The 16,750-nt window shown below is 39.6% G+C and overlaps 1 protein-coding gene across 4 annotated transcripts in view; it reads left to right on the top strand.

The window, feature by feature from the left end:
- The window catches only part of PHTF2 (putative homeodomain transcription factor 2), a 165,334-nt gene that overhangs the window by 89,933 nt on the left and 58,651 nt on the right, over positions 1-16,750 (top strand). For all 4 annotated transcript variants that reach the window (XM_067564535.1, XM_067564534.1, XM_067564536.1 and 1 more), the window contains exons 8-9: positions 9,445-9,646; positions 12,548-12,706. In XM_067564535.1, the coding sequence (XP_067420636.1) occupies positions 9,445-9,646; positions 12,548-12,706 (361 nt within the window). The remainder of the gene's footprint in view (positions 1-9,444; positions 9,647-12,547; positions 12,707-16,750) is intronic.

Here is a 16,750-nt window from a genome sequence, read left to right on the forward strand (position 1 = left end):
TCATTTAATCAAACCTAGGAGTTATAAGCAACGAAAGGAACTTGCTACGCCCCATCCTAAAATGTTAGAGCTTCTTTGACAGCCCAGCTGAGGAAACTGCAGACTCAAATGTAACCTGTCTCCTATGGCACGTTGCATAGTACAATTACTAGGTCATTAGGAAGGCTCATGTAAACTATGTCTACACTGAGTTAGGGATGTGTGATTCCCCTGCTTGTATACACATTAGCACTTGCTCTCATCGAGCTATAAATAGCAGTGTAGCTGCAGTTGTATGGGTAACATCAGCAGAGGCATGGCTAAGTTGTGTGGAGTGCATGTCCACAGTTCCAAGTGGGTTTGTACTCCCTTTAGCTTAATTCACTAAGTGAACTAAACTAAACCATATGAAGGCCACTTTAATTCTGTTTAATAGTGTCTAGGGATTTAACACAAATCCACTTAAAATTCACACCTTTAGTTAATTCAGATTAATTTTCCTGGATGTCCACATGTAGACAAGCCCTTAGTACTATAGTTGAAGACACATTTAAATGTGCATGATTACTTCCATTTTTCTTAGTCAGAAGGGTCTAATTGAACTCAATTCAGAGAATCACAGAAGCTGGCTGTGGTGAGGCTTCATATTATTGCTCTACTGCTGCTACAGAACAACGAATGCAGAAAATACTGCTTTTAGCATAGCCTTTGATATGGAACAAGTTGAACTGAATTTGATTCATGACTTTTTTTCTGTAGCAAAGGAATTGTTAATATCGTTGCCCAGTTATTCACCTGCATGATTCGTTGTGTGTGAGCTGTTCAGTCAATCCCTTGCACTTTTCCTCAATAGAGGAAATCTTTTGCATGTGTTTTTTTCCCAGCAACCTAAAATATTGAATACAATAATATCATGTGTTGTGTATGTGATGGCACCTAGGAGCTGGGATTGTTCAATGTTTTTTTCCATTTTAAGACCTTCATCTCTTTCTATTAATTAGAATTTTGAAAGAAATAAAATTAAGCAGCTTAACATATATTACCCAACAATCTTGTTTCTCCTTTATAGTTGTCACCTTTGGAAATTTAAAAAAAAAAAAAAAAAGCAGAGTTTAAAGACCAAAGTATCAGAAACTGTTAAATTTATACAGTTTGATCAAGGAGGGGGGCTGACCACCATCTAGTGGTTGTGCAGTGTGTAAACCAGGGCCCAAGTACACTGTAGAGACAAAATACACACCTCTTAGAGGGATAGAGTGCGTCTCATTGATCTCTAGCAATGTCTTTTTTCTCTGGCAAATACGCAGGCCAGTGTTCAAAGGGTGTAGAAGTACAGCATTCTCAGGCAGGAAATTCACAATGTGGAATCTTTAAGAAATGAGTATGGAGGAAGTGAGGCCCAATGATTCTTCCAAGAAAGACTGAAATTTACATAATAACAGAATGAATGGTAGTTAACCTCCACCCAGCACTCCACACAAATTGCTTGTCCATTATGTACTTATATATTCTTATAATGGCTAATTGATCATATTTACAGAAGTGGAAGTATTGTTCTTGGAGTATATTATAAATTGAAATACATGATAGTGAAAACAGTTTTTATCAAATATATACATAATATATTCAGACCTAGGTAATCTGAAAATGTTTGTTTGAAACATATCCTTTTTGAATAGCAGAGTCCAATGTGATTAACATCTTGTAGAACATTCAATATTTGATTTTCATCCAGCACCAGAAGGAATCTATGAAATTCTGACCAAGTCTTGAGTATCATTTTAGGGAGGGGAATCCTTGCACAAACTGTATAATTTATTACTTATGTTTTGATATCCCTTGAAATCTCTACCAAGTCGGGGCCCCCTTGAGTTAAGCTTTGTACACATTCATAATAAATAAGTCAGTACCTGCCTCAAAAAAAAAAAAAAAAAAAAAAAAAACCGAAAAAACAAACCACTGTTCTGAATTTTGAACAACTCTAGGATTGGGTCAGGAGAGAATCTTCAAGATCAACACAAATGGAAGTAAAGAGAGCAGAATATTTCTCCACTTACAGAAGGAACTGACATGCTTTAGAAAGAAAGATTTGCTCTTTCTTTAGTCTATCCTTCCTGACTTCCCCCAATTTATGAAAATGAAAATCTATCATCTTCCAGAAACCTTATTTAAACCTTCCTTAACGTTTTCCTCTAGCTAATCCAGAGAGAAGACCATATCAAGTACTGCTTGACCTATCCCATCTTTTTGGTATGTCTCAAGACACCTTCATATTCCTACAAGTGTCCATATTATCCCCCTATGCATACATTTTAATTTCCTTTAGATTTTTTCACAATTCATATAGTGACATGTAATAACAGTCTACTAGAGAGTTACACATGTCTGCCTGAGGTGAAATTTTTAAACCAGAATGCAGTGGAAAAAAATGAAATGGTGTGGTTTTTAGGGAAATACTTTGGGATTACTCTTTCCCAGTAATTTTCAAGTTCAAACAGTGGTTTCTGGGAAAGGTAACATCAAGCAAGTGCATAATATTTTCCAATATGACCATTAATCTCAATTCTAGTTCCTGTAAACATGTGTTGATGTGCCCAAACTTATCTAACCTGATCTTTGCAGTGAAATCTGATCGGGGGAAAATCAGGTTTAGTTGAACCTGAGCCTTGAACTTTATAGGCCCATGAATGGATTTCGAATCTAAGTTAGAAGAATTAGTATATATCAGTTCAATAAGTTATGGAATAACAGAGTCTCACTGATTATGGTTTTGCATTTTTTTAAACTGTGTGCTGTCTGTAAGAACTGGATTAAGTTACTTCATATTTCATTACTACTTATTTCATTTAATACTTTTGATGCTCTCTCTGCCAGAAGACATTTGACAAGCTTTGTTTCTTTATTAATATACTGTGCTCAGAAAAAAGCTCTAAGGAATTGAATTACCTGAATATTATTTAATGTTTAATTGTAACAAATTGTTTCAGTGGTAGACTTGATCAGAATTGAGCACTTAATTGTCTTATATTATATTGAATTTCTACTAACTGTGTGTCTCATGAGATTTGATTCCCTTTCAATCACTGTAGCCTATGAAGAAGAAAAGATACAAAAAATATTGTTTAGTGTATTAAAATGAGCTGCTTCTGGCTCCCTCTTATTGCGAATATTTTGTCCCGGTTGCCCCTTTATCTTTAACCTCTTCTGTGTTGGAAAATGGGCCTTCCTGAAGCCCATTCTTTTGCAAACAAGACCAGCTAGCACCAGAGGGTTGATTATTTGCTTTCTTTTATAGGTTTAATCATTCCTTTTCCATAAATGTAAGTGGTAGAAAGGTTTCATACACACTTCCCTTTCCACCTTTTCCAGCCTAATCTTCATCTGTTATGTAATGATTTCAACACTGTAGAACAGCACCAAAGCAAAATTTTAATGTACCTATTTTGGGTACATGTTTGATATGTTTGTCTAAAGCTTTAATAGTGTGTTGAAGTGGACTTCATCAGGCTGATCTGTATTTAGAAACTTTAAAATAAATATGTATACAAGATAAAGCATTGGTAGTGTGTTTAAAAAAAAAAAAAAAAAAAAAAAAAGCAGTAGGCCTACAAGTGAGTCTTCAGTTTTTTTGGGTTTTTTTAAGGTGTTTATTTCAAGTGTAGAAAATTTTGCCGTCTTTTTAAGTTTTTGGTAAGAAGTATCCTTTAGAAGTATTCATATATTCTACAATGATTTTCACATTCCTGTTAATCCCATATTATACAGTAGTGACCCTGACTATAAGCTTAATGGCTCTATCTGTCAGGCAGTAGGAGGCAAGTTCCTTCATTCAACTGCATAATTTTAAGCCTCAATTCTTCCTCATTTGTCTGCTTTTTGCGTACTGGAGGCATGGAGCAGCAGTTATATTAAACCACTTATCCATCTAACGCTTCTTTCTTCTTTCCTTATGCAAAAAAAGTTAAAGTGAAGGAAACAGAAGAAGGGAAAGGCGAATAAAAACCCTACTCTTTCCCTTTTTACTTATCCTGCATTTTCCCTTATTTTGTAACCCTTCCACCCCCACAGTTTCATCAGGGATTTCAGCTTTGTCCCCTTGTCTGCCAGTTTTCCACAGCCATTTTTGTTCTGTCCTCCATACATCATACTATATGTGGAATGCACTACCATGAGCTGATCTACAAAGCGACTGCCCTTATTTTAAATCTATCTTGGAGATCAACATGCTAGACAACACAACAAAAGCTAAGTCAACTGCATAACTATTTAATTTATCGCGTGAATAAACTGTTCATCAAATATGGAGAGACGAACATAAAAACACTGGAATTGAAACTGGGAATGGGTGAAGAAGAAATGGTCAAAAGGGCTTAATTGTGGTTTGGGATAACTTAATATTTTTTACAGAAACAAAATATATCCTCTTCCTTGAAACAAAACAAACAATGTGTCGATCATCACTCCATCACTTTGTCTCCATATTACATCCCTTTCCCTCACTCCTCATCTGTGTTTTTTTTGGATAGTATGTCTGTGAGGGCTAAAGTAGGCAGTCCCAAGACTATGTCCATTCTGTGCTAAAGTATTTTGTGCAAAAAATGTCAGATCATCAAAACTCATCAACAATATTAAAGCATAGTCCCTTTGCTAGGGTTGGGGGAACTCTTGTGGCAAAACCCCAGTGAAGTAAAATGGTTCTGGGAATGCCTTTTTTGAAAAACCCTGTCAACAGACTGTTCCTGAACTCCCAAACTGAGGCTTTTATAATTGCAAGCAGAATCCAAAACAGACACAGGTGAACCAATCCTTTCTATTTCTCTACCCCAATTAGATTCAAATAGATTCCTTTGATAAAGTTGTACTTAGCTGTTTCTCTAGTTTGTCTCATTTGTAAGTGGGTATTCTGCTCAGCCCCTAGTTGGTTCAAATTCAGGTAAGAGGAAAGCCTGGAGAAACTGAAGACATGAAAAATTATCAAGAAGAGCAGGAGTACAGAGACACATTCCTGTGTCATGGCCACATCTCTTGCTACAGTTGTCTGAGTCCCTGAGGTAATTCTTCTCCATGGAGCTCTGTCAAAAGCTATTCAGGAAAATAAACAGGGATCGAGTGGTGTTGGTATTCTTGAGACCTACTATCCTCTCCAGTTCACACTACTGCATTGGTTCCTGTAAACTAGGACAACTGGATAGTAAGATTCAATTTAAAGGGCTCTTCTCCAGACATAACCGTACCTTCCCACTAGCCATATTCTCTCCTCCTCCCTTGAGTAATGTGCCTGGGAATATTGTACAGTTACGCTCAAGGTGCTCTATCTTTTTCAGGAATCCTTTAATGGCAATAGAATAACTGCTAGATCCATGGGTCTGTGAGTTGCTGGCACATGTGGTTGAGGAATTGCCATACTCGGGTAAGAGCTGGGACTAAATATATCTACATACCTCTCAGGAGGTTAAAACTCTTTGAGGGACCAACATTTGAACAGAACAACTTAAGAGCATTTTGAGCCCTGAAAGAGGTTCATTGCTTCAATCATCCCTCTTCTGGGTGTAGTTCCTCCATTGGCCTGTCTTTCTTTTCTTTTCTTTTTCTTTTCTTAGCTTTACCTATTCCTCCCAGCCTCCACAGCAGTATCACTGCAGGATTAGTTAACCTAATCCCCTTTATCAGCTTTACCTATTGGGGGCCATCTTCATTTCTTTGCAGGTTCTTGTCGAGCAATTTTATTACAGTGTGGTCAAAGTCAGTTACAGAGACCTGGGACCTCTGACATTTTTGGCTGTGGCCTTACCTATAATTCCAGTGGCATTGCCCTATTTGGGAGCAGAAATCAAAGATTTCCTTAATCAACAGCCCACTTATTTAGTTCCTCCTCTGTCTCTCCCTCTTCCCCTCCCTCCCCCATGCACAGAGGAGTAGGAGATTCTGCTACCAATATTATTCTAGTTTATAAGCATCTGAAGGTGTCAGTCTGATCCTAGATCTTTATTTTCTCAACCAGCAGATCTTTCAGAAGACACTTTGCATAGAAACTCGCAAGTCTATCATTCTGCTGTATTGCAGAATGATTTTCATCATTTGGTCAGTCTGAAAGATGGATTTTCATATTTTAATTCATTCAGCCCATTACTACTACCTGTGTTTTTCTCTGGTTATTTTTCATTTCAAATTCTGTGCTATTTTCATTCAGCCTCTGTCTTTATCAAGACAGTCTCCATCCTCATAGCCGGTTACCCCAGGAGGGGTGCCGTGTATACTTCCACCTGGAGGATGACTTGCTCTAAGCACTTTCAGCCTCTGCCCTCATCCAATCTATGGACACAGGCAAACAGAAATATTGTGGGTCATTGGTATCTATCAAACTGGTAGAGGGGATGGATCACTTGATGATTACTTGTTCTGTTCATTCCATCTGAAACACCTAGCATTGGCAACTGAATAGGATACTAGGCTAGATGGACCACTGATCTGACCCAGTATAGCTGGTCCTATGTTCTAAATCCCATTTGTCCCCCTTCCAGGAGCTAGTTTGTTTGGGCAAGCAGATAATCTTCACTAGTTTTTCATAGGATGGACACTAAGTTCTGTTATCTACCCATTTCAGGTCCCTATTCCTGAACTCCATTCCAGTTATGAATATTTTGTAGCTCTTTGGGCCAGTTGCAGACTGTGTGGATCTGGTACCTGGGGGTCAATTTAATCTGTTTCCCCTGCAAAGTTTTGTCTTTAGTAACAACACTTTCCTGTTGGATGAATTGTTCATCATGCCTCTACTTCTTTCTAAAATTCCTGCTACTGTATCCTTCTTCTTCACTAGCATCTGTGGATCTTAGCTTCTGCCTTTCCCTCAGGCCTACCTAAACAACCATGGATATGAGTCTTTCAGGTTGGTATGTCCATTTGGGCACACACTCACAGAGCAAGTGACCGGACCCCATGTTGTCCTGAGATATGAGCATTGATAAACTGGTATTTATAGACCATTCGCTCAGCTTATCTTGCCTAAAAACTGCTGTTAGCTTATTGTCATATTAAAGTCCAGAGCAACAACCGGGATGCAGTGGTTGATGTAAGTGGAAGGGGAAACTTGCAGACCTTATCTCCCGTTAGACATTCTCTATGCATGACGAGGGGTCCATTTTATCTGATTCCGGGCAAGGAGAATACCGTAGCAGATTGAATAACTCAACAGGAGTCCCCTTCTTATAGAGAAATGGAATTTTCAACCTCAGGTATTTCAGGAAATTTGCCAAAGACTAGGGCAACTATCTGATTGGCTGAGGTTTCTCTATTAAAGTGGCAAAGTTCACTAAACACTTATCCAGGAACTTCATCCTCATAGTCCTTGAGACAAATGTGTTCTCTCCAGATTGGAGATGAAAATAGGCTTTTGCTTCCAGTCATCCCACTGTCCTTTTCCCCACATTCTGAATAAAAGTCAAACAAGAAAGATATCATCTTAATCATTCTAAGTAACCTCATGAGCTCTGTTTCTGATATGTGGCCATCTCTTGGCAATGGAATCTGCTTCTCAGAGATGATCTCCTAACTTAGGGCCTCATTCAGTTTAGTCCAGAACACGTTTCTGATGGCTTGGAAATTGAATGACTCTAGAACTTAAGAGGAATGGTTTTTGGAAAAGATTGAGTGCCTGTTGTTGAATCAGAAGCAGCCCAGTTTCACTCTATAATCCAGGATCTGAGATCTTATCTCCGTTGGAGAAGAGAAGAGCAATGACATTTATTACTGCATCCTTCAATGCCTCTTGAGCCTTGCTAACAAAAACCGAAGGATAAGCCTTAAGGAGAATTCTGTAGAAGTGCCTTCTTCATCCACTTCTACTATACATGACTCTGCCTTGGATACCAGAATAAAGTATCCCAAACCTATCTGAAGCAACATGCACTCTTTTCTTTACAATAGACAAAACATAATCTGTTGTTTAGGATGCTTAGTTTTGAATGCATTTGAGTCCCCTATTTGAGCTATTAGGGTTTATTTTATGGAGGGGAAAAAAAAAATGTTTTTAGTTGTCATAACTTTGGCTCATAGGTGGAAAGCTGAGTTCCCTTATTGTTTCTTCTATCTAACTTCACTTTTTTCAGATCAAGGGATGTTCTGTTTCAAGAGGCATATTCAGAAGAAAAGACTCGATCTTAATGTTTTACCTGCCTTTTGTCCATAGCCCTCTACTCCCACAAGAAAGCTTCATGGTCTGGACAAACACAAGTAATCCAGAATCGAAGACACAGCTGTTTACCTGCTTCATATAGGTGTAACAGGACAATGGTGCACACAAGATCTCCACTGGCTAAACATTTCAATGTAACAGCAACATCCATGCCTATAAGTTGTGTCCAAGTGTGACAACCTCAAGTGCTTGCAGGTCTGAGTTACCTGCCTCGTAAATTAGTAAACTGGCCACCTACTCTTTCCCTCACACATTCACCACCACTGTCAGTTGGAAGCCATCATACATATTAAGTTGTAATTTGTAAGTGCAGTCATCCAAACTCCACTGTAGGTAAGCCCTTCTCTGAGTTTCCACTGGTGTCTATCTGCTGCTTACTCAAAACTGTTAGTATGTAGGATGGGAAGAGAGGTACACATGAAGGGAAGATAATTCTAGTTTCTAGTAGTCCTCTCTCTTCCTGTCCTACAACCTTTCTGCCTCCACTTAGAGTATCATTTGGAATAGACTGTATGTACTTATCCTATGCTTTTGTGCTTCAGAAAGGGAGGACTTAGGCTTTATTATTGCAGGTGGTGGACAGACCTTGCCTCTTGCTTTGGAGGGGTTTTAACACTAACAGTCATATACTGTTGCCAGGTGATATGGGAGACTGCAGCAACCTGGATTACTCATCTGAAAATCTTCTAATTAGCATAAACTTTTAGATTCCTGATGAAGCAAAGTGAATTTAGGCCAATAAGTTAAACTTTTGGATAACACCTTTCATTTTAATTCAGTAAATGATTAATTCATGCTTCTAGCATGGGTGTGCAAGTAATATGAAATTTTAGTTGAATAAATACCAGTTAAAAATTCCTGAGAATAAACTCCTATTTGGATATACCCTGTTTGATACAAAAATGTCAATAAGGAAATATATTCCATTCAGCTTGGCTTTGTCAAATATCAATTAGAAAACCTTACTTGGTAAAATATAGGTTTTCTTGGTCTTTCTCTTCTTTTAGTAGTCTAATATATAATCTTCTTTCACGTACTGGATATTTCATTTGGTGTTTTATATTCCTACAATTGTAACAGATAAGCTTTAAATGGTGACAAGGAGCACAGATACTACTGAATCAGATGCTTGATTTAGATTACTAGTTTTCATCTATCTCAACAGTGAAATCAACAAAAAAAAATAATTGGAGCAGGGTAAGAAAGGATATAGACAGTAACAGTCATACAGTAATTTTATGTGCATTTTTGTTTTTGTTTTGTTTTATATCTAGATCAAAGAAATCAAAGAATTCAATTGATAAATCAACAGAGACTGATAATGGCTATGTCTCCCTTGATGGGAAAAAGACAGGTAAAAGCAATGAAGATGGTGTACAGATCCATGAGCCTCATTGTGAAGTGATTAGACCAGAAGAGGCAAGCTGGAGCACAGGAACTATGAGAGACAGCTATAGCAATCATGGTCGTCCCAAAGTAAGTATGCTTCTTTGTTTTTATAAACAGTTTTACATATGTAGCAGTAGTTGGTCAAATTACATGTAGACTGTATTGCCACAGCAGTTTGGATAGGTTCCCACTTATATAATGACCTTGGTTTTTTTTTTTTTTTTTTTTTTTTTTTTTTTTTTTTTTTTTTTTGGGGGGGGGGGGGGGGGGAGTTTAAAATAGCCTAGTACCATAACATGAGTACTAAGTGCAAGATCTAGTTCTGGGTTTTTCGTTTTTAAATTTTTCCTTATTTCCCCCAATGTTTTATCTTCCCTGTCCCATCAATTTTTTCTTCCTTCACAAATGTGCTACCAAAATCCCAGGGCACTATTTTAATAAAGAGAAATAAAAGAAAAAATACATGCAGGTAGACAAAATGCACTGCAAGCAACTGAATTTTGCATATGGGAAAGGACTTGAAACCTTTTTGCAGTTACGTCTGGAGACACCCTTCGTTGGGAAATTACATACCATATTGTACATCCTAGGCTATCCCAAAGGCAAAAATACTGCTTTTTGGAAATACTTTATTCCATCTAAATTGTGGTAATTTATGTGTGTGCTACTTCATAAATATTTCAACATAAACACAGAATGGGAGAGAACCCCAGCAGCCCTGGTCACTCAGGATTGGGCACGTGCATATCTACAGCTCAACTTCTGCCTACGGAACCTCATTTTACTGACTTTTAGATTCTCTGATTCTCTTTAACTTGACTCACCAACATGTGTCCTTGTGTTTCTCATTTGTTTTAGGCTTCATGAGAAGGCTTTGCTTCTACCTGACTTGCCTCTGATAGATTTTTCTATGGGGTGGGTCTGCCTCTCTGCTACAGTTGGACAAATTTCACAGTAATGATGACTTCCAAAGTTCAAACAACCCCTCATATCCTTCAAAGGGTTTCTCTGCCAATCCTCCTTGTTCATAGTTTCTCCTTCCCTTTCTCCTGTGGATAATGCAGAGATATGCAAGTGTTTTCTTCCCTTTCTTTCCATGGGGAAGGGAAAAGGCATTCTGGAATGCGGAACAAGAAGGGGATTGGAGAGAAGGAAGGTAGGCTTCAGAAAGCATAACGTAATGAGGAGGAAGGATGTGTTGCTCAACAGGGAGCATGGTTGGTTAGGTCTGATAGCTCTCGGTTCTCCTATTTCACCTTACTTCATTCTCCTCCAAAACATCTCTAACGTTATTAGTACATGAAGATTTGGAAGCGCAGCAGTTAAGGAAAGTGAAGGGAAGCAAATGAGGAGCAGCTTATTACTCTACACCCAAGAAGGTGGTGAATGGTGATAAAATAAGAACTTTTGCCTCAGGCCAGTTTCAATGAAAACTGGATTCATTCAATGAGAAATTTTTAAAGGAGGGACCCGGTCTGGGGTCTTCCATAGGTAGAGTGGATATGTTGCACTTGGACCTTTTCTGTAGACCTCATTCAGGTTTTGATACACTGGGCAGGTGAGATCTAGAATATTTATATGAGGTAGTTCAAGTTTCATGCTTAACAATCTTGATCATGTCCCTTGATGTGTATTCTATTGATTGGTGCACTTAATTTGTATTTACTGAGAAAGTTTTAGATGCTTTGACTTATTTATAACTGCTGTCTGCTCTGGCATCATTATAATTATTTACAGTATGTTAAAGACAAAATAAGACCTCTGAAAATGTTTCTGGAAAAAATCAGTTTCCTCAATGGGCTCAATATTGCTTTTCGTCACTCAAATGGTGAGCAAGTTTTTGAAGTTCCAAGCTCTCGTAACACTTTTTTTTATACATGCATCAACAGCCGTCTGAATAATTATATGTGTGTATATAATATATTCTGTTTATTTGGAAAAACAAAGACATCTCTACATTTAGAATGAATTATGAAAAAACATCTGGGTAAAAAAGTTTACATTTCCATATAAATTAGTTGTGGCATTTCCCATTATACCTGTTTTTAACATCAGCAAAAAGGAAAAGTATTTTCATTATTTATGAAAGATATCAGAAAATTTTATTGGCACACTTGTCACTAAGTCTTGCTAATTCAGCGTTTTGACATCTTTGACTATTTTAAAAGCTTTTGTTGACTAAGGAGTCTTGATGTTTTGCTTCAAAGCAAAACTCTCTTGCCATCTAACAAGAAAAAAAAAATTCAGAAAGCAGGATAATGAACAAACACAATTTTAAGAGCAGGTAATAGCCAATGCTTCTTTACTTGAATGGATGAATGCTGTTTTTATATTTAATTTTAAATACATTTGCCTTTTATTCCTTGAAATAACGTTGTTAAAACAAACTTTGGGAATGGCAGGTCCAACGAAGATGCATAGAAGCATTAGCCTTTTGTCCAAATGACTAGAGCCCTGCAAATCCACGGATATCTGCTTGATATCTTCAGATATCCACGGACCATTTTTGCAGATCATGGATGGGTGCAGATCCAAATTTTATATCCCTGCAGGGCTCTACAAATGACTGCAACATTGTTGTAATTTGGAACAACAAACACAATATCTAAAAAGACAACTGATACTGGCAGTATATTAAGTTGGCTGGCAACAGTCACCTCATGCTATGTCAGACCTGCCCAACTTCCAGTAATCAAATCTTAAGCAGCTCAACTGTTTGAAGATCTAACCAGACCTGTTCGTCAGTGCATTTGACGAAGCTGTATAATTCTCAGGCTTAGCCAAGGCCTTCTGTGCATTGCAAGTGATGAGGAAACAACTCCAACCAATCCCATTCAGCATGAATAACGAGCTGATACCTGATTTGCAGGAATATTTTTTAACTAAAAGAATTGATGAGAGAAAATTGATTGCAGTAGTTAAGATGAATTAAAAGACCATTTTGAAAAAAATTGTGTTTTACTAACAGTAAATTGTTAATTGGTCTAGGATACGCACAGGACAGTAACAAATGTATCTGATGAAGTTTCAAGTGAGGAGGGACCTGAATCTGGATATCCCTTACGCCGTAATGTAGAACGTGCTTCTAGTGACTGTGCTCTTCGAAACAGGAAATCCCACCATTATAAGAAACACTACCCTGTGGAGGTAAGTTCTTTTCCCACATGTCCTTTCTGTAACTCAAATTTGCCAGCATCTCAATTTGGCCTATTTCTTCTGAATGCATTCTGGATCTTCGGAATTTAACGATCATCTGTTAATAGGCAGTCAATATTAATAATTCATAGTGCTTCTTAAAAATACTCCTATGAAGTAACTGTCTTTCTTGGGAATCATTGCGATTTGGTGTTCAGTTGCACAAGAGTAACTTTGAACTTTAGCATGTTTTTCATTTATGGCGGGGGGGGAGGGGGGGTCCCACAAGATGAATAATTGGTCTATTGCTATGCTCTTACACCCCATCGCATACCTCTCACATCAGAGCTTTGCTGCTTCCTATTATTGTGTCTTGTGGAAACAGTCCTATTTTACAGCAACCACCTCTTTTGGAGGCTCACTCATCTAGGAGATTTAGTGGTTTCCTCTCATGTGAGAGAGAGAGAGCTTTTTTGACAGATTTGGCAGACTTTTTCCCAGCAATCTGTTTATACTTTTAGTCACTACTGAGTTGATGCTAGTGCTTCCTCCATGACACAGTTTATACTGCACCCTAGCTTCTTTTAACATCCTCTTCAATAAACCCTTTAATCCGTATGACAGGGCCTCTGAGCAGAACAGAAAATTTGATTATAACTCCAAGTTCAATTGTGAAGGGGATCCACCAGTGTGGATGTTCTCCTAGATATGAATATGTAACATTCTTTAAAAATGTTAGTTTTTGAGTTATTCAGAATATGCTGTATGCTGTTGAAGCCACAAAGAGGCAACCCCCGCTTCTGTTGCATGGCAGCAAAAGACGTTGAAATGTTCTGATTTAAAGAGCTACATAGTGAAGTCAAAGAGCAGAGTAGTAACCCAATAGTTCCATATTGGTGGAGTCCTTCATAGAAATGAAATTCAGATGTGAGGAACCAAATGGAAATAGAATCCTCAGGTAACAACTTGTAACCTTTTGCTGAAGGCATGCAGGCTTTAAAGCAAACCAGTGAACACTTAATTTTTCAGCTGATTTTTTCAAATGTTCTTTACCACCAGAGGCTGTATTTTTGCCTCATGTTTATAGGAGCAATGGTTCTTCTTGAAGTAGAAGCAGCCATGTATTCCACTTAGGTGTGTGTGCACCCAGATCACTGGAGCTGGAGTAATTTGTCTAGCCACACCCATTGAGGGGTTGCGCTCACACCTCATGGCCATAGCTCTTCTCTGTATTATACGAGGCAGTGCCTACGAACATCCCTCAGTCCCTTCTTACTAACCATGGCTGGAGTCAGAGCTAAGTGTAATCTTAACCTCTCAACTAGTTTAGATTTTCCCAAAGCAGGACCAACCCCAACCAAATTATCCCAGACAGGGCTTTGTCGAGCTGGGGCCTTAAAAACCTCTAAGGATGGAGATTCCACCACCTCCCTAAGTAACCCATTCCAATGTTTCACCCCTCCTAGTGAAAAACCTTTTCCTAATATCCAACCTAGACCTCCCTCACTGCAACTTGAGACCATTGCTCCTTGTTCTGTCATCTGCCACCACTGAGAACAGTCTAGCTTCATCCTCCTTGGAACCCCCGTTCAGCTGGTTGAAGGCCGCTATCAAATCCCCCCTCACTCTTCTTTTCTGCAGACTAAGCAAACCTAATTCCCTCATGCTCTTCTCATAAGTCATGTGCTCTAGCCCCCTAATCATTTTTGTTGCCCTCCTGTGGACTCGGTCCAATTTGTCCACATTCTTTTTTTAGTGGGGGTCTCAAAACTGGACATAATACTCCAAATGTGGCCTCACCAATGTCAAACAGAAGAGAATAATCACTTCCCTTGATCTGCTGGCAATGCTCCTACTAATGCAGTCCAATATGCCATTAGCCTTCTTGGCAATAAAGGTGCACTGTTGACTCTCATCCAGCTTCTTGTCCATTGTAACCCCAGGTCTTTTTCTGCCAAACTGCTGCTTAGCCAGTTGGTTCACAGTCTGTAGCAATGCATGGGATTCTTCCGTCCTAAGTGCAGGACTCTGCACTTGTCCATGTTGAACCTCATCAGGTTTCTTTTGGCCCCATCCTCCAATTTGTCTCGGTCACTCTGCATCCTATCCTTACCCTCCAGTATATCTACTAATCCCCTTAGCTTAGTGACATCTGCAAAGTTGCTGAGGGTGAAATCCACTCCATCCGCAAGATCATTAATGAAGATGTTGAACAAAACTGGTCCCATGACCAACCCCTTGAGCACTCAATGTGTTACTGGCTGCGAACTAGACATCGAGCTGTTGTTCGCTATCCATTGAGCCTGATGATCTAGCCAGCTTTCTATCCATCTTATAGTCCATTCATCCAGCCCAAACTTCTTTAACTTGCTGGCAAGAATATTGTGGGAGACCATATCAAAAGCTTCGCTAAAGTCAAGATATATCACGTCCACTGCTTTCCCAACTTCCACAGAGCCACTCATCTCATCAGGCCCTTACATCAGAACCCCCTGTGATGGCCTTCTTTAAGGACAAGGTACAGCTATGCCCACACCCTGCATTCCTCCCAAAGGTGGCTTCACAGTAACCAGGCAATTTTCCTACTGGTTTTCTTTTCAAAACCACTTGCAAATTGAGGAACAATGCTCCACACACTGGATGTTTGACATGCCCTAGTCTCCTTTATATAGAGAGGAAAAAACCGTTTCGTAGATCCATGTGGTTCTTTGTGGCGGTAGTTGACATGATGAAAGTCCCTCCTCTCTTGGCTCAGGGACTCTAGTCCTGGATTTACAGCATGCATTTGCATATGCTGTGAGCAGGTGGGGGTGTAGGACTACAAGGGTACAAACTTCCTCAGAAGCGTTCCTGGCCCAGGTTCCTATCCAGGACATTTGCAGAGTGGCAATGTGGTCATCAGTGCACACATTTCCTTCCTACTGTGCCATCACCTAGCAGGCCAGGCATGACACTGGGTTCGGTCAAGCTGTCCATCGGTCAAGTCTGATCCCATCTCCTTTGTTACTGCTTGGGAGGCGCTTACACGAAGGTGTCATAAAGCTGTTAAAGGCCCTGTGGCAAAATCCATCTTCTCTGCCCTCAACCTTTGAATGGGCAGAGAAAAAGTATTATGTCCTGGCAAAGGGATTTGAATACTTATACTCCCACCCTTCTCCTGGATCTTTGGTAGTGTCAGCTGCCAACGCGCCTGACAGGCAGGAACAGTCGGGCTCGACCCCAAAAAATAGAGGCAAAGAAACTGGACTTCTTTGGGTGAAAGATTTATTCAATGGCATGCTTGCAGCTCTGCATTTCAAACCAACAGGCACTGCTGGAGAGAGATGCATTTGAAGTCTGTCATTCAGTGTCAGAGTTTGCAAACTCCCTGCCTTAGGAGTCAAGGTCAGAGTTTCAGACCATCCTGGAAGAAGAGGAAACGATAGTGAGGCCCTCTCTCCAGGTGGCCTCCGATGCTGCAGACTCAGCAGCTAGAACAATGGTCCAGTAGTCTATACAGGACGTCTCATTTGACGGCATGTCTTTATTCTTGGACCAGACAGATGCCAAGTTACACGGGCTCAAGGAGTCCAAGACCACATTATGCTCCCCTCAGGTATCCAGGAAACACTTCTGGCCACAGCACCATTTCTCGGGTCATTTGAGGAACGAGCCCTACAAAAAGAGAAACAGAAATTTACAGATGCTGTCAAGGCCAGTCTTCATTGGCCCCTCACTTGTACTTGAGCCGCTGTCCACCGCAAAACATTTGAGGGTGTACCCAGGGGCAGAGTAGCAGTCTCAGGAAAGGATCCAGAACACTTTTTTTTTCAAACCGCCTTTCCTTCTTCCTGCCTGCGTGGTCAGCCATAATGTCAGACAAGTGGGTCCTAAGTACCATTGCGACAGGATATACCCTCCAATTTACTTCTATCCCTTCTTCCCACCTCCCTTCTCTGTCCTTCTTCAGGGACTCCTCTTCCAGGAGGTACAAGCCCTGGTGTGAATAGGGCCTGTGGAGGAAGTTCCCCAGCACCGGAGGGGAAAGTGGTTCTACTCCTGCTATTTTCTGGTTCC

Source organism: Emydura macquarii, unplaced genomic scaffold (genome assembly GCF_026122565.2).
Source record: "Emydura macquarii macquarii isolate MOO-44397 ecotype Brisbane River unplaced genomic scaffold, CSIRO-AGI_Emac_v2 contig_2636, whole genome shotgun sequence".
NCBI classification, from domain to species: Eukaryota; Metazoa; Chordata; order Testudines; family Chelidae; genus Emydura; species Emydura macquarii.